General features: G+C 42.5%; 1 protein-coding gene across 1 annotated transcript in view; it reads right to left on the bottom strand.

The window, feature by feature from the left end:
• Positions 1-21,572, bottom strand: part of PFDN1 (prefoldin subunit 1) — a 68,572-nt gene that overhangs the window by 26,943 nt on the left and 20,057 nt on the right. Inside the window, exon 3 of the mRNA XM_062189025.1 lies at positions 15,116-15,200. Coding sequence (XP_062045009.1) covers positions 15,116-15,200 — 85 coding nt within the window. The remainder of the gene's footprint in view (positions 1-15,115; positions 15,201-21,572) is intronic.

The following is a 21,572-nucleotide window of genomic DNA, read 5'->3' as shown; positions in this document are numbered from 1 at the left end:
CTGCACTCCCGGGCCACAGCAGAGAGCTGGCCTGGAAGAGGAGCAACCAGGACAGAATCCGGTGCCCCAACCGGGACTAGAACCCGGTGTGCCGGCGCCACTAGGCGGAGGATTAGCCTACTGAGCCACAGCGCCGGCTCCAATTAACTATTAAAATTAGGGTAATGATCTGGATATGAAATACTTTTAAATGTTTTGTTTCACTATTTTTAAACATTTGTTTTATTTATCTGAGAGACAGAGAAAAACAGAGAGCTCCCATCTATTGCTTCATCCTCCCAGGACCCTTTCTCTCCCCACCCCCCCCACCCCACTCTGTAACTCTACCTCTCAAATACATAAATAATTAAATAAAAAGAAAGTTTATGGAAAAATAGAATTAAAAGTTTATTAAAGAAAAGGATGAGGGGCCGGTGCTGTGGCTTAGCGGGTAAAGCCACTTCCTGCAGTGCCAGCATCCCATATGGGCATCAGTTTGAGTCCAGCTGCTCCACTTTCGATCCAGTTCTCTGCTATGGCCTGGGAAAGCAGTGGAAGATGGCCCAAGTCCTTGGGCCCCTGCACCCACGTGGGAGACCTGGAAGAAGCTCCTAGCTTTGGACTCACACAGCTCTGGCCAGTGCAGCCATCTGGGGAGAAGACCCCTCTCTGCCTCTCTGTAACTGGGTCTTCAAATAAATAAATAAATGTTTAAAAAAAAAAAAAGATGAAGGATATAATCATAAACTTAATATAAGTGACTGGAATTAGCCTAGAGATCTTGTAATGCAATCCTCTGTTTTACAGATGAGGAAACTGAAGTTAGAGGTACAGTCTGGCTAGAATCAAAACTTTCCCATAAAATCAATATAAGGTTTTTTTTTTTTTTTTCATTGGGAATTTAGTGTCATGCCTGCTCTGCTATGACTCTCGGAGACCTGTAGATCTCTATCTACAGCTCAGATGTCAGCCTCTGGATCTTCTTTTGAGCTGACGTGTGTTAGTTGTGGCCTTCCCCACACTGAGCACTGAACAATTCAACTCTTCTGGCCAGTATTTACCAGTTCAGGTCGAAAGACATCTGTGATATGAGAACACAGAAAGGAGCTAGGATAAGTGCACCAGTTAACTTCTCCTTACCATCTAGATAAAGAGTAGGGAGGCATGCAGTAGATTTAAGATAAAAAGTCTCACTCCTAAAAAAAAATTTCTAGGCAGCCTGAAAACTCTGACACGGAGGAGGCCTTAAGGTCATACACTTAAGGTGAGAAAAAAAGCTTGTGGAAAATAAAATTAAAGGTAAGTTTATTTTGATGCAAAAAAAATTCCAAATCCATGAATAGCTTTTTCATAAAATACATTTTCCTTAAATTTTTAAAAGACTCCTTCTATGCATGGATTTCAAAAATTTTAGAAGATTTATTTAAAAGGCAGAATTAAAGAGAGGGAAACAGGGAAGAAAGGAGTGAGGGAGAGAGAGAGAGGAAAGGAGGTTGGGAGAGACAAAGAGAGATCTTCCATATGCTGGCCAAAGCCAGGAGCCAGGAACTCCATTGCAGGTCTTCCACGTGGGTGACAGGCCCAAGCTCTTGGGTCATTTTCTGCTGCTTTCCTAGGCACATTAACAGGGAGCTGGGTTGGATGTGGAGCAACTGGGATTCGAAACAGAGCTCCAATGGAATGCTGGCATTTCAGGCAGCGGCTTAACATGTTGCATGCACAACGCTAGCCCTAGGATTTCAAATTTGACTGCGCCAAAATAAACATCTTTTACTTCATTTTTCCATTAATTTTTTTAAAGATTTATCTATGTATCTGAAAGTCAGAGTTTGAAAGAGAGAGAGACCGCCTATCTGCTGGTTCATACCCCAGAAAGCTTCAACAGCAAGGGCTGGGCCAGGCAGAAGTCAGGAGCCAGGATCTTCATCTGGATTTCCTACATGGGTGGCAAGGGCCCAAACACTTGAGCCATCTGCCACGGTTTTACCCAGGTCATTAGCAGGGAGCTGGATAAGTGGAGTAACTGGGACAAAAAACTGTGGACGAAATAGTATGCTGGCATCACAGGCAGTGGCTTTTCCGGCTTTGCACATGCACAACACTAGCACACACACACCTTTTTTTTTTTTTGAGAGAGAGAGATAAAAAGTTCACACCCACTATTCACTCCCTGAAAGCCTCCAATAGCCAGGGCCGGGCCAAGGCTGAGTCCAAAATGGGATGCAGGTCTCACACATGGGAGGCAGGAACCCAATTACTCAAAGTATCCCAGTGCCTCCAAAAGTCTGCGCTAGTAGGAAGCTGGAGTCAGGAGCTAGAGTCAGATATTCTGATGCAGGATATTAGCATTTACTAGGCTAAATGCCCACCCGCACCACCCACCACCACCATGAATATTTTGAAGTATCCCATGTACTATGTAATGCATCTAACAGTGAAGGCTGAGGTCAACAACTCTCTGAAGCAACCAGAGAGCCTGGTATGGACATAGATAAGTAATCCAAAGAGAGAAAGAGATACCCTGGGAATGAATCCAAGAAGAAAAGAATAATTAAACCAAGATGGAAACAAACTGTTGGCTAATTGGGATAAAAATAAAATTATCTTAAATCTTTAATTGTAATAAAAAAAAGATGCACCATCAGGGCACAGTGTGAACACTGTGATAAAGCAAGCTAAACCACTTCTTGGGACACTCGCATCCGATATTGCAGTGCCTGGGAATAAGTTCCACTGCTTCTAATGCAGCAGCTTCCTGCCAATGCACCTGGGAGGTGGCAAATGATGTACTTGGGTTCCTACCACCCATGTAGAGATCCAGATGGAATTCTGGATTCCTGGCTTCAGCCTGGCCCAGCCCAGGCTGTTGTGAGCATCTAGAAAGTGACCCAGCAAATGGAAGATCTCTTTATCTCCCTTGATCTCTCTCTCTCCCTCACCCATTATTCTGCCTTTCAAATCATCTTCGTTTAAAAAATAAAATCAACAGAATGTACATAAAATATCTGTAATGTATATCTCACAGGTAAGTATAAAATGGTATCCATTCAGTTAAAAAGAACAATCTACTTGAACGGTTTACACTTAAATTCTCATGAGAATTAAACTACTTCTATGAATACTAAGGAGATGGAAAAAATCCTATACAGTTTAATTTGGGCAAATTTTAGCACAGTGAATCTGAAAACACAATACACTAACCAAGCCATTGAAAACACTGATATTTAAGAATGTTCAACAAGAGAAAGCATATGTGCACTCTTTTGTACCTGTGTCTGCTCTCATTGAGCCACAGAGGAGGACTCTACAGCTGCATTATGCCTGAGACACCAGGAAATGGAGTTCAAATATAGTTCACTATACACCCTGGGGTTCCCAACCATCAGGCTCTTTTAGACTTAAATCTTAAATAACTGAAAACTTTTGTAAAACACACATCCATTTTTACAAATGCTGAGAATGCAGAAGGACCCAATAAACAGATAAGCAGTCATATCTAATATCCCAATGTAAGCAACAATAAGAGATATCACTTCACTCAAGATTCCCTAAGTCAAAATAAAAGGAAAAAATTAATTGGGCAACTTGCATTTATGTTTTTAAAAAGATTAAAGAAAAAAAGATGCTGCCACCTAGCTACTACTGCAGCTGAGAAATCATCACATAAATCTTTTTTTTTTTTTTTTTTTTTTTTTTTAAGATTTACTTATTTATCTGAGAGGCAGAGTTACAAAGAGCAGGATAAACAGAGAGAAAGGTCTTCCATCCTCTGTCTCACTCCCTAAATGGCTGGAGCTGGGCCTATCCGAAGCCAGGAGCCAAGAGTTTCTTCTGGGTTTCCCTCTTGGGTGGCAGGGGCCCAAGCACTTAGGCCATCTTCCATTGCTTTCCCAAGGCCATAATCAGAGAGCTGAATAGGAAGAGGGGCAGCCGGGAACCGAACTGGTGTCCACATGGGATGCCAGAGCCACAGGCAGAGGCTTAGCCTGCTACACCACAGCGCCAGCCCCTAAGCTAATCTTTAAAGTCGAGACATTTTACAATTCTTTCCCAGGGGTGAGAGTGGAGAATGGTCCCTGAAAAACTGCTTCCCTCAGCAAGACTGACATAAACTGCATATTCTATCAGAACATTTTGGCTTATTAAAATAATAAAAACTGGGGCAGGCATTTAGACTAGGGATGAAGAGATCAGTTAAGACACCCATGTCCCATATCAGAGTGCCTGAGTTGGATTCCTTGCTCTGGATTCTGATTCCACTGCCTGCTAATGCAGATCTTAGGAGGCAGCAGGAATGGCTCCAGTGACTGGGTTCCTGCCACCCATGCAAAGACATGTATGGTGTTCCTGGCTTCATCCTAGCTGTTGTAGCTATTTGGGAAGTGAACCAATGAACTGGGGAAGCTCCCCACTCTGCCTCTCAAAGGAATACATAATTTTAAGATGAAATTTTAAAATAGTAAAAATAGACTATGGGGAATACACTACAGTGCTGGCCCCACTCTGTTTTATCTTTTTTGTCTTGCTGTTTTTGTCCAAATGTGTTTGTGAAGTACACTCCTGTTACCTAATAGGGTGATTTGTTCATTTTCACTGCTATACGGTTTCTGATTACATAGAAGTACAACAGTTAATCTAGATAGATCATTTATTTTTTTCCAAAGGCAGAGTTAGAGAGATCAATCTTCCATCCACTCCTTTAACTTCCCAAATAGCCACAATGGCTGGAGCTGGGTCAATTTGAAGCCAGGAGCCAGCAGCTTTTTCCTAGTCTCCATGTGGGTACAGAGGCCCAAGTACTCAGGCCATCTTCCATTGCTTTTCCAGGTGCATTAGCAGGGAGCTGCATTGGAAATGCAGCAGCTGGAACTCAAACCAGTGCCCATATGGAAACAGGAAGTAAGCATCTGGCACAGAGATTAAGATACCACGTGGGATGCCTACATTCCATATCAGAGTGCTTCAGCTGAAGCTGTGCTTCCATTCCTGATCCCAGCTTCCCACTAATGTGCACCCTGGAGACAGTGGATGATGGCCCAAGTACTGGATCTCTGACACCCATATGGAGAATAGGATGAAGTTCCCGTGCTCCTGGTTCCAGCCTAGTTTGGCCCTGGTGTCGCAGGCATTTGACGAATGACCTAGCTGAAGGAAGATCTCTGTATTTCTGTCTGCCTTTCAAATAAAAGAATAAATAAATAAATAAATAAATATTAAAGGAAATAATTACCACAAAAGTGAGGGTAGTATAGGGAGGCAGCAGGCAAGGATGGGACTATGATCAAGGAGTGGGAAACAATGTGGGGAGTCAGGAGGAAGGGAGGGCAGTTGTTGCTTTGCCAATATTTGATTTATTAGCCTGGATAACTGTTGTAGGTGCTTACTCTACATTATTAAGCTATATATGAGAATCTTCAAAAATTTCATGGAAAATGCATTATTAAAAAAAAACTCATGAATTTCACAAATGTTTTACAACATAATAAATTATCTTTTAATTCCATTTTCCTGGATCATTTTGAAGTATCCTCACGTAGTTAACAACATTTCTATATTCACTCTAAAATAAAGAAGTAATTTTTGAAGGATTCTAAACTTTGAACTATGTGAGCAAATGAACCAGTGGACACACTTCTTGCTCAATGTTTAGAAAACACTGTATCACTGGCTTTGTTCTCATCTGCCCTCATCTCGACTGAAAAAACAGATGAGGATCAGTGTCTATCCTATTCACATCACCTCCAAAGAGGGACTCCCATATCATAGCTAACAGTACCAGTTTGAAAATAAAGTTCTTAGGGTGAAACTAGTCATTCATCCAAGTGCCACATATGCTATAGAAAAAATGACCCTCGGGGCTGGTGCCATGGCGCATTAGGTTAATCCTTCGCCTGCAGCACTGGCATCCCGTATGGGAGCCGGGTTCTAGTCCTGGTTGCCCCTCTTCCAGTCCAGCTCTCTGCTGTGGCCCGGGAAGGCAGTGGAGGATGGCCCAAGTGCTTGGGCCCTGCGCCCGCGTGGGAGACCAGGAAGAGGTGCCTGGCTCCTGGCTTCAGATCTGCATAGCCCTGGCCGTAGTGGCCATTTTCGGGGGTGAACCAATGGATGGAAGACCTTTCTCTCTGTCTCTCTCACTGTCTATAACTCTGTCAAATTTTTTAAAAAAGAAAAAGAAAAAATGGGCTGGCACCACGGCTCAATAGGCTAATCCTCTGCCTGTGGTGCTAGCACACTGGGTTCCAGTCACGGTCGGGGCGCCGGATTCTGTCCCGGTTGCTCCTCTTCCAGGCCAGCTCTCTGCTGTGGCCCAGGAGTGCAGTGGAGGAAGGCCCAAGTCCTTGGGCTCTGCACCCGCATGGGAGACCAGGAGAAGCACCTGGCTCCTGGCTTCGGATCAGCGCAGTGCGACGGCCGCAGCGGCCATTGTGGGGGTGAATCAACGGAAAAAGGAAGACCTTTCTCTGTCTCTCTCTCATTGTCCGCTCTGCCTGTCAAAAAAAAAAAAGAAAGAAAGAAAAAGAAAAAATGACCCTCAACAAAATCACCTCAATGATGGGAAGTTCTACAAGACATGGTCTCCTAAGAGCATCAGGATTAAACCACCTGCAGAGTGTCACAGGCACCTCCTTATCCAGTTCTCTCACAACTACTCTTTCTACGTATTTCAATAGCCACTATCTGACCAAAACGTCATTTCTGTGGGAGATTTTACATAGAGCGTAGACTGGATAGCTACTTCAATGACCCTCAGACTGCAACATTGCATCAGAAGTGGCACTAGGCCAGGAGCCAGAAAGGGGTAACCATGCTGGCAATATGAGAGAAGAAAGGTGGTTAACCAGTATAAACGTATGCATGTACCTAAAATATAACAGGGATTTGAGATCAAAGGCAGATGAGCCTGAAGCCGGAACTGTTTGGGTCCCTCCTGAAGCAAAGGAGAGGACACAAAGAAAACAATGACCAAAATGTGTACAAATCACTCAGTGGAAGCTCAGGTAGCTCAAAAATCCCCAACAGCTGAGATTCATAAGGTCATGAACTGAACCACAGTCCACCCGAAGGCCAAATCTAAGTTTCCCCAACTGCAAAAGAGGTCCAGAGGAATTATTCCCTATGTCCAAAAAAGTGAGCAAAAACATGAGATATATTTTTCACTTTTAAGAAGATAAAGACCAGGGCTGGCGCCATGGTGCAGGAGGCTAATCCTCCGCCTGCGGCACGGGCATCCCATAAGGGCGCCAGTTCTACTCCCAGCTGCCCCTCTTCCGACCCAGCTCTCTGCTATGGCCTGGGAAAGCAATAGAAGATGGCCCAAGTGCTTGGGCCTCTGCACCCATATGGGAGACCCGGAAGAAGCTCCTGGCTCCTGATCGGCCCAGCTCCGGCCATTGCAGCCATCTGGGGAATGAACCGACGGAAGACTTTTCTCTGTCTCTCCCTCTCATTGTCTTTAACTCTACCTCTCAAATAAATAAATAAAAATCTTAAAAAAAAAAAAAGAGAGATAAAGACCTCTTCAACCTACTGATAGTTTTAAATCAACTTTAAAACTGAATTTTGTCAAAAAAAAAAAAAGTACTACTTTGTCTTTGCAGCAATGTTATACAATTTTAATGAACTTTATAAAAACAGAAGAGACTTATAAATGCCATAATTCCAAATCTCAAAACATTCTATTTGTTACCTCAAGAAATCTTGCCTTTGTACTTTTCTATGAACAACATATACCACATATTCAAATGTTATTTCTGGAATAGACATTTCATCTAGTTATCAAGCCACTGGTTGGGATGCTTGCATCCCATACGAGAATGCCTCACTCTGTTTAAAATTCTAGCTTCCTGTAATGTGCACTCTGGGAGGCAGCAGCGAAGGCTTAGGTAGTTGGGTCCCCATCAGCCACCCTAAAAATCCAGGCTGAGCTAGCTCCTGGCTTCAGCCTGGCCTGGCCTGGCCCCGCCTGGACCGGGCCATTGCAGGCATTTGAGGAGTAAGTTACTGAATGGTAGTTCTGCTTGTCTCTGTCTCTGTTATCAGTATCTAAAAAATAAAAAATTTCCTCAAATAATGACATAACCAACAGTTATATTGTCATAGTAGGCCACCATTTGGTATTTTCTCATGAATAGGATCAGCATCATTAGTCTACTAACCACCATTAGGATGAAATGGTGGTATTCGCTCCTAGGACCTGATCTCAGGAGATTCTTCAAAGTCTCCCACGTGAATGGCAGGGACCCAAGCACTGGGGTCATCTTCCACTGCTTTTCCCAGGCCATAGCAGGGAGCTGTATCAGAAGTAGAACAGCTGGGATACGACCCAGTGCCCATACGGGATGCTGGCACTGCAAGCAAGGGCTTTACACACTACCCCACAACATGGGCCCCTCCATCTCCTTTATAAAGCCAAGAGAAAAACCTATGTAACACTATCAATTCTGAGTCTGTTATAAAAATAATTCCAAATTAACACACTGAAATGATTATGGTCTGAAGAACAACCCAATATAAGGGTATTAAGAGTGAGGGCTGTTGTACAGCAAGTTAAGGAGGCAGAGTAAGCCACTGCTTGAATGCCCACATCCCACACGGGAGTGGCTAGGAACAAATTCCGCCTCTGCTTCATATCCAACTTCCTGCTAATATGCCTGGAAGGCAGCAGATAATGGCCCAAGTACCTGGTTCTCTTCCATTCATATGGGAGACTTAGATGGAGTTTTGGACTCCTAGCTTCAACCTGGCCCAGAACAGCTGTTGTGGGCATTTGGGGAGTAAGTCAGGAGACGTTTAAACATCTCGTTCTCTCTCTTTGCCTTAAATTATATTTAAAAAAAAAAAAAAAGTAAGTTAAGAAACCTTGATATGAGTTTTAAGAAGAAAAAGTGTGATTATCTTCCCGCTGTTAAGACAGTGTTTGTCTTTGCTTCTAATAAGGACTATCACTATCAAGAGGACATGGCGGCAGGGTTGTAGCGCCTCTGACTCCTGCCCCCAGAGAGAAAACGGCCAGCAGCTGAGGCCTCTAGGTTGCTCAACAACACCGGCCAATCATGACAGACCTACCAAAAGCTAAACAAATTTGAGGTAACCTTTGGACTTCCAAAGACCAGACCTCTGGAGAGGAGAAACACACAAAAAGAGTAACAGAGGTGGGAAAAGGGAGTTTAGCAGACAGCAATGAAGATGAGCTCTCAGGTCAGAGAACCTGAGTCATACAGCACCCATGTCATGAAAAAGGCCTATTGGAAAGGATTAGGGAGACATACACAGTGGGTCAAATTAGTAAAACAAGGTAACAGCTCTGATAAAAACTGGTCCTCTGACCCGGACCAGAAAGAATCTTATCAGAGATAAAAATGTTCTAAATGAAAATGGCCAGGCCTTTGCACTGCTGTGTATAAAGTATGCCTGTATACTTAACTGCAAGGTATCTGAGGACAGAAAGCAGCATGATGGGAATCAGCGTTGTGGCAGTGGACTAAGCTTCTGCCTGTGGCGCCAGCATCCCATATGAGCGCCAGTTCATCTCCCGGCTGCTCCTCTTCCAATCCAGCTCTCTGCTATGGCCTGGGAAAGCAGTAGAAGATGGCCCAAGTGCTTGGGGCCCTGCCACCCATGTGGGAGACCCGGAAGAAACTCCTGGCTTCAGATCGGCCCAGCTCCAGCCATTGTGGCCATCTGGGGAGTGAATCAGATTATGGAAGACCTGTCTGTCTTTCCATCTCTCTGTAACTCTACCTCTCAAATAAATTTTAAAAATTAAAAATCTTGGCCGGCGCCACGGCTCACTAGGCTAATCCTCCGCCTTGCGGCACCGGCACACCGGGTTCTAGTCCCGGTCGGGGCACCGATCCTGTCCCGGTTGCCCCTCTTCCAGGCCAGCTCTCTGCTGTGGCCAGGGAGTGCAGTGGAGGATGGCCCAAGTTCTTGGGCCCTGCACCCCATGGGAGACCAGGAGAAGCACCTGGCTCCTGCCATCGGAACAGCGCGGTGCGCCGGCCGCAGCGCGCTACCGCGGCAGCCATTGGAGGGTGAACCAACGGCAAAAGGAAGACCTTTCTCTCTGTCTCTCTCTCACTATCCAACTCTGCCTGTCAAAAATAAAAAAATAAATAAATAAAAATATTAAAAATCTTAAAAAAAAAAGGAAAGAAAGTAGGACGATGACAATGATAATTATGTAGGATTAAGATGAAATCAGTTAAACTGGCAAGAAAAACTAGGATTTGAAAGAAGAGACTGCAGGCCAGCGCTGTGGCACAGCGGGTTAACCCCCAGGCCTGAAGCACTGGAATCCCATATGGGCACCGGTTTGAGACCCAGCTACTCCACTTCCGATCCAACTCTCCGCTGTAGCCTGGGAAGGCAGTAGAAGATGGCCCAAGTTCTTGGGCCCCTGTACCCACATGGGAGACCCGGAAGAAGCTCCTGCTCCTAGGTTCAGATTGGTGCAGCTCTGGCTGTTGCGGCCAACTGGGGAGTGAACCAATGGATAGAAGACCTCCCTCCCTCCCTCCCTCTCTCTCTCTCTAACTCTTTCAAATAAATAATGAATCTTTAAAAAAAAAAAAAAAAGAGATTGTTGATTTGAGAGGAGAAGCAACAACTGGAAGGCGATAAACCATTTACAACTCTGGATTTGCATCAAGCTTCCCAAGTAATAGGAAACTGTACTTGTGATTTAAGTGGTGATAGTTTATATTCCTAAATCCCTACACTGTACTAAGAAGTTCACAGAGAAATCAAGGAGGATAAGGAAGAAATATCTAATTTAAAGTAAAGGGACTACAGGGCCAGCACTGTGGTGTAGCAGTTAAACCCACCATCTGCAGTGCCAGCATCCACATGAGCACCAGTTCAAAGCCCAGATGCTCCACTTCACACCCAGCTCCCTGCTAATTTATTTAAGAAAGTAGCAGAAGATGCCCCAAGTCCTTGGGCCCCTGTACTCATGCAGGAGACCTAGATGAAGTTCCTAGATCCTGGTTTCAGCCTGGCTCAGCTCCAGCCATTGCAGCCATTTGAAGAGTGAACCAACAGATCAAAGAACTCTCTTTCTCTCTCCCTCTATAACTCTGCCTTTCAAACAAATTAAAAGAAAAAAAAACAAAAAAAGATTGAGTAATCAGAAAATTCTTGTCAGGAGAGTAAGTTGTGTAGTGAGATCTTTAGGCTTAGTAAATGGAGTTGGTAAAAGCAAGAGGAGGAGGTGCCCAGGTGGAGGGATCTACTTTTCAAAGATCTAGTAGGAGCAAATAAAGCACAGCAAGTTCCAAAAACTGAGACTATTTCTGCATGGCTGGCATACACAGTGTACCAGAGGCCAATGCAATTAAGGAGATCAGAGAAAAAACAGGAATCACTTTATTACCAGTCTTCACAGCATGTTAAAAAATCATGAACTTGACCCTAGGAACAGTGATGGGTTTTACATAAGAGAGTAACAAGATCAAATTTTATGTTTTAGAAAGGTCATTTTAACTTAAATAGATTAAAAGAATTAGAAGGGGGAAGGCTGGATATGGGAAAATCAGTTAGAGTAGCTAGTTTAAAGGTAAGGAAAAAATCTGAGAAGAAAACATCATTAATAAACAACATAGGGAAGAAGTGATATTGAGAGATAAGAATTTTCGAAAACTGGTAAGTACACTATTCTTCAGATTCCTAAAATCAATAAATCCAAAGTAGGAATAAGAAAAAAGTACAAACCCATACCTAAACACATATTCAAAAACTATAAAGCATGAAAGAGAAAATATTTAAAGCAGCCAAAGAGCAAAGACAAATGAACAATTAGACTGACAAATGACTTCCCAACAGCAACAATGGAAAACCTAAGTCAGTGGGATGCTATTATTTAAAGAACTAAGAAATTCCTTAAAAAATGTAAAATAAAATATAACACATACTTTGAACTGCGTATATGGTAATAATGAGCACTTGCACCCTCAGAAAGCAGACTTTAAAAACTAGATATGGAAAATAGTTTGGGTGTCTCTCAAAGGCCCATGTACTGGGAGCTTGGTCCTCAAAGTCTTATGATAAAGGATTAATGTTAATGTTGAATGGACTAACAGTGGAGACTTGATCTAATTATGGCATCGGGCAGGTGCACCGAGTGGAAATCTTTAGGTCATCAGGATGTGCCTTCAGAAACTGGTTCTTGAGAAAGAGTTGGTTATAAAAGCTGACCTGGGCATGGACATCAGGCACAGCATTTGTGCTTCAGTTTGAGTCCTGGTTCCATTCCACTTCTGATTCTAGTTTCCTGCTAATTTACACCATGGAAGGTAGCAGGTAATGGCTCAAGTACTTGGGGGACACCTGGCTTTGGCTTGGCCCAACCCCGCCTATTGCAGACATGTGGAGAGTGAACCAGTATATGGATACTCTGTCAGTCTGTCTCTCTCTCTGCCTTTCAAATAAATGATTTAAAAATATAAAATAAAGCTAAGTTGGACCTCGCTGCTCTCTGCTTCCTGGCTTGCACACATTCTGCCATCTACCACCCTCATCAGACACCAGACAAAGGGAGCCTCCTGAGTGCAGATGTGAACTTCCAAAAGCCGACAGAAAAATAAACCTTTTGGGCAGGCCCTGCGGCTCACTAGGCTAATCCTCCACCTATGGTGCTGGCACCCCGGGTTCTAGTCCCGGCTGGAGCACCGGTTCTGTCCCTGTTGCTCCTCTTCCAGTCCAGCTCTCTGCTGTGGCCCGGGAAGGCAGTGGAAGATGGCCCAAGGGCTTGGGCCCTGCACCCGCATGGGAGACCAGGAGGAAGGCACCTGGCTCCTGGCTTTGGATCAGCACAGCGCACTGGCCGTAGCGGTCATTTGGGGAGTGAACCAATGGAAGGAAGACCTTTCTCTCTGTCTCTCTAACTCTGCCTGTCAAAAAAAAAAAGAAAAAAGAAAAATAAACCTTTTCTGTTGTAAGTTAACTCCTCTCAGGTATCTTAATTGTAGTAATACACTAAGGAGAAACTGAAAGATACTATCATAAGCAAAAGAAAAACCAGTAAACAACACAGAAAACCTAAACACTACAAATAACATGTGTGTGTGTAAATGAGTGCATCTGTGGGTGTAGGTGTGTGCACCTGCATACATTTCAGACTGAGATAACAAAACTTTAACAATTGGGCAACGGAAAAATACAGAACTATTTCAGAAAAGAAAATAGAGTATATAGTAGATGATAGTGTTGAAAATATAGGTGAGGGTGGTATTCGAGAATATCTTCAATGAAGAGATAGGACTTGCATATAACCAGAATAGGACTTCTAACTGGTAATAGAAGCCTGCAATCATGAGAGAAATGGAAAATAAGAAATCAAATATAAACTAGATTTATAATGTTAGAGCAGAAAGATAAATTATCAAATGATGAAAAGAGAATACACAGCATAATTCCTCTTTCTAAAAAAAATCTGTGTGAGGACTGTAGCTGTGGTGTAGTGGCAAAGGCTGCTACCTGCAGCGCTGGCATCCCATAAAGGCACCAGTTCAAGACCTGGCTACTCCATTGCCAATCCAGCTCCCTGCTAATGTGCCTGGGAAAACAGCAGAGCTTGGCTCAAGTGCTTGAGCCCCTGCACCCACACGGGAGACCCAGACGAGGCTCCTGGCTTTGGCCTGGCCCAACCTCAACTGTTGACAAACACATGGGGAGGGAGTGGACCAGCAAATGGAAGACCTCTCTGTCTTTCCCTCTCCCTGTAACTCCACTTTTCAAATAAAAAATAAATCTTAAAAAAAAAAAAGATGCTTTGTTGTGAGTAAAACCACTCCAAAACAGCTGAGATAATAAAAAACATAAAACGGACACAACAATAATCAGTTACCACAGACTAAATTTTTTCTTTACTAAGTTCATTTGCTTTTCAGTTTTCTCTTTACCACACACCTTTCTAAGCTACAAATGTATTATCAGGTTTCAATTATCAGTAGTTCAACACCAACGAATGGGGAAGGTATTTTGTTAGCAGTTAAGCCATTCCTTGGGACACCTATATCACAGAGTACCTCAGGTTCAAATCCTGGCTCTGCTCTCCCTTACAGATTCCTGAAGCTCACCTTCCAGGAGCCGGCAGGTGACAGACAGCTTAAGTACTTGGGCCACTGTTACCCACTAGGAGTCCTCACTTCATCCTAGCCCAGCTCTGGCGGCTAGGGGCACATTTAGGGAATAAACCAAAGAATGGAAGATCTCTGTCAATTTGTGTTTTAAATAAATTTTTTAAAAAAGCCCACATAACCTAAGATACCACATGTTCCCAGGCCATGCCAAGTCAGTGCCCAAGATATCCCCAGGAGGCTACAGGGGGTGTCTCCCCAATACAGCAGAGGGCTGAGTCAGATTCTGAACCACTGTGTCAAATACTACTCAGAGAAATTAGATAAAGTGACCTATGAAGTCACCGTATCCACTCCCATCTGGGAAATCTTAGTCCTAAGAATAATAACCAACTTCTTGACTTTTTCTATATACAGGATGAACCTTTTACTAAAGCTGGAGAAGAATATCCCACCAAAGGTCCCAAACGTATAAGGAAATTATAATGCACTCCAGTTTTCTAAAGACAAGAGTCTCCCTTACTCTTATATATCTTTTTTCTTGCTAAAAACTTGTTTTCCTCACTGGAACACCATCCTCCAGATAACTAATTATAGTTTACTATTCAGTCCCTGTCCAGAATCTTATCTAGTCTGAAAGAATTACAATGTGTAAAAGAGATACTATTCCATTATCTCCTAACTCGCTACTATCGCTGCAATTCTCTTATCCATACACCACTCCACTATACACATGAGGTAGTTACACAGACGTTACAGTTTTATAAACAGACACACTCATTCAGAGGCAACAGAGAAAATGTAGTCAGGCCAATTGTATCCTACTGTCTTCAAAACTCTCTCAAGTTTTACAGACTATGCCTTTGTGGAAGGTGGGGGTGGGGGACAGGGCATCCTAGACACTGCAGTGTGACTGTGTCACCATTCTAACATGAGCAGGAAAAGTGAAAATATGACAAGACCTGGGCACACACAATTTGCATTTAGTATGGCACAATGAGGTTATCACATTTTCCTCAAAAGTTGACTACAGTCACCAAACTTCACTTAAAACTTACTTCTAGTTCTTTAATTTTTTCTTCTGCTATTTTCTGTTTCTCTAACAGCTGATTGTGAATTACCTCCTTGGATTGAAGAATAAACCTACAAAACACAAGAAAGTTGAAAATTAAGCCAAGACAACTACATCAAAATCAATAGCTATGTGTCACACATGTTAAACTAAGAAAACTACAAAAGACGATCTCCAAATGCACTGTCATGTCAATATAACAGATTTCAGACATTAGAAGGAGCTTTAAGCCTTCTTGGCTGAGGAGGAAAAAAGACTTAATAGTAGATTCTACTTTGTTTAAAGAGGGAAATCAGTTCCAAGTAGATTCATAGATAAAAAAAGAAATGGTAATAAACAGATAAAAATCTACCACACGCTAACAGAAAAATCAACATACAAGCAATAATCTATAATTTGTATTTTTAGTTATCTAATTCAATTATCTTGATTTTTTAAACAATATTTGTAAAGTGGAGCCTCCCTCCATCTTTTTTTTTTTTTTGTAACAGCAGTAACTCATGACCTTTTAAAGTCACAATCAAGTACTGTGTTAGGATCAATGCATTAGTGTTTATATGAGTTTCTCACACAAAAAGCACTGTATAAGCCCTGGTATCTTTTATTATTATTTCCAGAGTGTATAATACCTCTGAAAAACTCAAAATGCACGAGTGGAAAATTCAACTTTTTCCATCCTACATTCAGGCATATTATTTATTATGATGAGGGTAGATACACAGGGAAGCTTTAGAAGTTAACACTGAATCTGTTTTGTGACTGTATGTTCATAATTCTTGCTGCAGGAAGAGGAAGAACAAACTTTTTTATAGCCTCAAGTAAGTGAACTGAAACATTCTCCTACTGGAACAAAGAGAAACCCTCCATTATTCAAATCTCTTTGAGGATTGTCTACCTAGGCTAAAATTTCGATTAAGGAGTACAATTCAGGTTTTTTTCTTTTCTTTGCACTAAGAGTTCAGCAACAAAGAACTAAACATGATCTCTTAATAAAAAGCCAAACAAGAGAATATCAAGGTTAGCAACATGTCGTTTCCTCTACTAACCCCACAAAAACAAGCCCTTGGTGGGTTCTTACCAACAAGTCTGCTATTACAGACAAAAGACAAGTAAAAACAGATCAAAATGAGCAACTAGTTATGCCCCGACACTTGGGAGCAAGCTGTTTTTTCCCTTCTTCATGAATACACCATGTCACACATGATACAATCTGATAAACTTCTCTTTCACTCCATTTTACTATTTTTTTTCCACTTTCCTTAAATATTAAGCTTATGTTCTGATGTGGCCAGCACAGATAATTTAACTGACAACCTTATTCTTCACTAGTAACTTGATCTCTTGTAGGAACCTTACTCGTATATTTACCGGAAAGAAAATCCACATTCATGAAAAACAAGGATTCAGTCTGGGTCTTTTACTACAGAATACTTCATGTCTAAAATGTTCTTATTGGATCCAAAAAAAAAAAAAAAAAAGCTATTTCAGATAAGGCTGTGCTTTGTATACTATTTTTCTCAGAACTCATGCTAGTATTTGAGATGAAGAATTGTTCTGAATTCTATTAGGTATCCGTGATTCTATGCAGCAAATATTACAAAACAATGTCCAAGAGTTGCCAGATTATGTAATTATGTGCAGTTTTACTAAGAAAGTCTTTTAGCCAAGGACATTGTTTTCAGAGCAAAATATACATTTTTAAATAGCATTGATTGCTGGCCAATGAGTAGTATTCACAAGTAAAAGGTCATCAGACATCATCTTTCTTAGCGTCTGGGAAAATTTCAAAGCTAAGATTAGAGGTCAAGTCATTACTTATGTGGCCTTTAAAAATAAAGTATCTGAACAGATACTAAATCCCTTGAGCAGAAAATAAAATTACTAGAAAGCAAGAACACTCAACAACAAAAACATGTTTTTCCATGGTCACACATCACTGAGGTAGCTATATTGGACAAGGCCAACCTCAAAGGTCAACGAGATTTCACCAGAGGCCAACCTACTACTATAAGCCTAAGACATCTAGGCCATGAAATTTGTAAACAAAGATGAGTATTAGGGAAACTCCAATGTTCACCTCAAAAAGTAGTCAAAATTCAAACACAAAATTTATTGAAAATTTGGTTTCCTCTTCAATTCAAAAAACACCGTATCTAGGAATGGGTATTGTGGCATAGCAGGTTAAGCTAACTCTAGGGTCACCTGCCTCCCATAAAGGAGTGCCAGTTCAAGTCCTTGCTACTATCTATCTATCTAAAAGACAAAATTACAGAGATGTAGGGAGAGACACAGAGACAAAGATCTTCCATCTGCTGGTTCACTCCCCAGATAGCTGCAACGGCCACAGCTGGGAAAAAGCCAGAACCAGGAGCTGCTTCCAAGTCTCCCACATGGGTGGCAGGGGCCCAAGCACTTTGGCCATCTTCCACTATTTTTCCCAGGCCATTACTAAGGAGCTGGATTGGAGGTGGAACAGCCGGGACAGAAACTGGCATCTGCATGGAATGCCAGAGTCACAGGTAGCTCTACCCTCTATGCTACAACATCAGCCCTGCACTCTGTTTCTGATGCAGCTTCCTCCTAATACATCCTGAGAGGCAGCAGATGATAGCTCAAGCGCTTGGGGTTGTACCATCCACGTGGGAGATCTGGGCTCCTGGCTTTGGCCTGGTCTAGCCCTGGCTGTTTCAGGCGATTAGGGAGTAAACTATTAGATGGAAAAATCTCTCCCCTTCACCTCAGTCATCTGCCTTTCAAGCATTAAAAAAAATCATATCTACTATTAAAAATAATCATCAAATGAGAAAGGACACATGATGAGTCTTAATATCATAAATAGGCCAGTGCCGTGGGTCACTAGGTTAATCCTCCACCTGTGGCGCCGGCACACCAGGTTCTAGTCCTGGTCGGGGCGCCGCATTCTGTCCTGGTTGCCCCTCTTCCAGTCCAGCTCTCTGCTGTGGCCCGGGAAGGCAGTGGAAGATGGCCCAAGGGCTTGGGCCCTGCACCCGCATGGGAGACCAGGAGAAGCACCTGGCTCCTGGCTTTGGATCAGCGCGGTGCGCCGGCCGCAGCGAGCTGGCCGCAGAGGCCATTGGAGGGTAAAGCAACAGTAAAGGAAGACCTTTCTCTCTGTCTCTCTCTCACTGTCCACTCTGCCTGTCAAAAATAAAAATCATAAATAAATGCCTTGTACAGTTTCCAAACATAGAGAATCTTCAAAAGTATTGCTGTTTATTGAAAGCCAAATGGTAGGTCAGAGAATCTGAAGTTCAAAATGTACCACAAAGGAAAAATACACCCTGCAGAGGGAAACTCTCAAGACAAATGATATGGAGATAGGGCATTTATAATACTGAGAACTATACAACCTGAATTAGAGTCACAGCTTTGTAAAAGACCTATATTTTGCTGGAAGTCAATGCCATGTGGCCCTGCACTAACAACGCTCAAGGACTCGTCACCTGCTGTTCCATTTCCTCATTTACAAATAATTACGCTGCCTAAAAAACCCAATTCTCTGATGGCTTTTGGTCTTTTTTTTTTTTTTAAAGTTTTATTAATTTGAGAGACAGTTACAGACAATGAGAGGGAAAGACACAGAAAGAGGCCTTCCATCTGTTGGTTCACTCTCCAAATAGCCACCACGGCTGGAGCTGGGCCAATCCGAAGCAGGAGCAAGGAGCTTCTTGCGGCTCTCCCATATAGGTGCAGGGGTCCAAGGACTTGGGCCATCTTCCACTGATTTCTCAGGTCATTAGCAGGGAGATGGATCAGAAGTGGAGCATCTGGGACTCGAACCAATATCCATAGGGGATGCTGGCACCACAGGCAGAAGCCTAACCTACTACACCACAGCACTGCCCCCTTGGTCTTGATTATTTCAAAGGCGGTATTAAAAATCCTTATACAGGCTAGTAGATGACTTGCACTTTCTTATAACTCAGCATGAATCAAGTGTATTGATCAGAACTAGGAGTTTGACATGGTGGTTAAGATAAGGCTTGGGACATCTGGATCCCCTATCAGAGCGCGTGACTGAAGTCCTGGCTCTGCTTCGGATCTAGGTTCCTATTATGTGCACCCTGGGAAGGCAGCAGATGAGTTGGGTCCCTGCCAACCTCATGGGAGACCTGAGTGGATTCCTGGCTCTTGGCTTCAGCCAAGCCCTGAATATTGCAGGCATTTGGGGGAGTAAACCAGTGCATAGAAGTTATTTTTCTTTCCTTCTCTCTCTCTCTCTCCCCCTCACAAATAAAACGAAAATAACTTTTAAAATGTCATTCACTTGCCCAAAACACAGCCCACCATCAATGACAATGTTATCTTTCCATTACAGTTCCAAAGCATGATTACCTAGACATACGCTATTAAGAGACAACAAAATGCTTACAACAGTGCACCTGGTTTGGGAGGGAAATTTTTACAGGATGTCTGAAAATATAACCTAATGGCAAGGAGCTTCGGGCAACTACAGATTAACTAACACAGAAAAGACTGAATAAAAACGAGACTGGCTCCACTGGTGATGGAAACTACTCGCACATGTACACAAAGATCTGAGTGCAAAGAAAATATTTCATAATTTTTTAGCAAAAGAAAAAGCAGAAATGACCTAAATCTCTTAGCAAGGAAGCAATTAAAAAATTATGGCACAGCCATATTGTGGGATACTCAGTGACTTAAGAGACTTTTGTTAATGACATAATGCAGAGTAGATACTCTAACTGAAAACAAAGCAAAAAAAAATATTTTCAATATTTTGCTGAGCAAACAGAATGGAAGGACTCCGCAAAGGCGCAAATGAACTCCAATTAGGAATTCAGGGTTTTAAGAGAGCAGTATATTGGTTTTCACTCTAAGAGTTCTTATTAATTCCTGGAGATCTTGAACATTTCCACTCTAAAGAAACAGGATCTAAAACAGGAGGCAAAGGGGCCATCCAAAGCTAGCATCCTTTTTGAACCCTCTATCAAAGCCGTGTTCTGGGTCTATGATTGGTAAAGAAAGAAACTTGACTCTCAGTAGGATACAGCAAAAGAAATTTTATCTACACCTTGAAGTAAATAGAAGAAAAAAAATGTGCCCTAAGAATATGTAATTATAAGCTGTTTTCTCTTAGATTGTGGTCAAAATTCAACCTACTACATGGTCCAGAAAAATCTCAAGTGCAGATTTGAATGTACAGGGTTTCTACTCAGATGGGTGTCAAAGTCCAAGTAAACTAAGATGCATTGACAAAAATTAATCAAAACAAAGAAAAAGACATAAAAATAAAAACAAATAGATGAAAAGAACTAGGATACAGCAACAATATCAAGTGGTCTCATAATACATGTACAACTACAGATTCAGAAGGAGAAGTGACAGCAAACGCAGCAGAAGAAACATTTGGAGAAATAATGGACAAGACTCTGCTAAAGCAAACAGCAATAAATCACTGCTCTAAGATACTCAGAGAATCCCAAGCAAATACCGAAAAGCCAATAAAGAAAAAACAAAAAGACACAGCATAATCGAACTGTTAAAAACCAAAGATAAAAACATAAAGGCAGCCAGAGAGATGACATATTACATTCAAAGATAAAAAAAAAAAAAATTTTAAGGGAGTGGGCATTTAGCCTGTTACAGCCCCCATCTCAAGAGTGTCTGGGTTTGACTCTCTCTACCCACCAGTACAGACCCTGGGAGGCAGCAGTGCTGGCTCAAATACCTGGGTTCCTGTAATTCACATGAGAGACCTGGATTGCATTCCTGGCTCCCAGCTTCAGCCCCAGCCCAGCCTCAGCCACTTTAGACATTTAGGGAATTAATCTGTGCATGGGAGCTTTTTCATGTCTGTCCATATATGTGTCTGTCATTTCCTCTGCCTATCAAATAAAAATTTTTAAGTAAATTTTAAGGAAGAAAGAATTACCACCACCAATACCTAATATGTGACATTTCAAAGTACCAAAAGAAAAAAACTATTAGCCCAGTATTACATTCACAGTGAAAACATCTTTTAAAAATGAAGATATTCTGGGCCGGTGCCGCGGCTCACTAGGCTAATCCTCCGCCTTGCGGCACTGGCACACCGGGTTCTAGTCCCGGTCAGGGCATCGATCCTGTCCCGGTTGCCCCTCATCCAGGCCAGCTCTCTGCTGTGGCCAGGGAGTGCAGTGGAGGATGGCCCAAGTCCTTGGGCCCTGCACCCCATGGGAGACCAGGAGAAGCACCTGGCTCCTGCCATCGGATCAGCGCGGTGCGCCGGCCGCAGCACGCTACCGCGGCAGCCATTGGAGGGTGAACCAACGGCAAAAAGGAAGACCTTTCTCTCTGTCTCTCTCTCACTGTCCACTCTGCCTGTCAAAAATAAAAAAAATTTAAAAAAAATTAAAAAATGAAGATATTCTGACAAACATGTGCCATAAGAAATGTTAAAGATGGTTTATTCCATCAGG

Source organism: Lepus europaeus, chromosome 4 (assembly GCF_033115175.1).
Source record: "Lepus europaeus isolate LE1 chromosome 4, mLepTim1.pri, whole genome shotgun sequence".
Lineage (NCBI taxonomy): Eukaryota > Metazoa > Chordata > Mammalia > Lagomorpha > Leporidae > Lepus > Lepus europaeus.
This window is presented reverse-complemented; position numbering and strand designations above follow the sequence as displayed.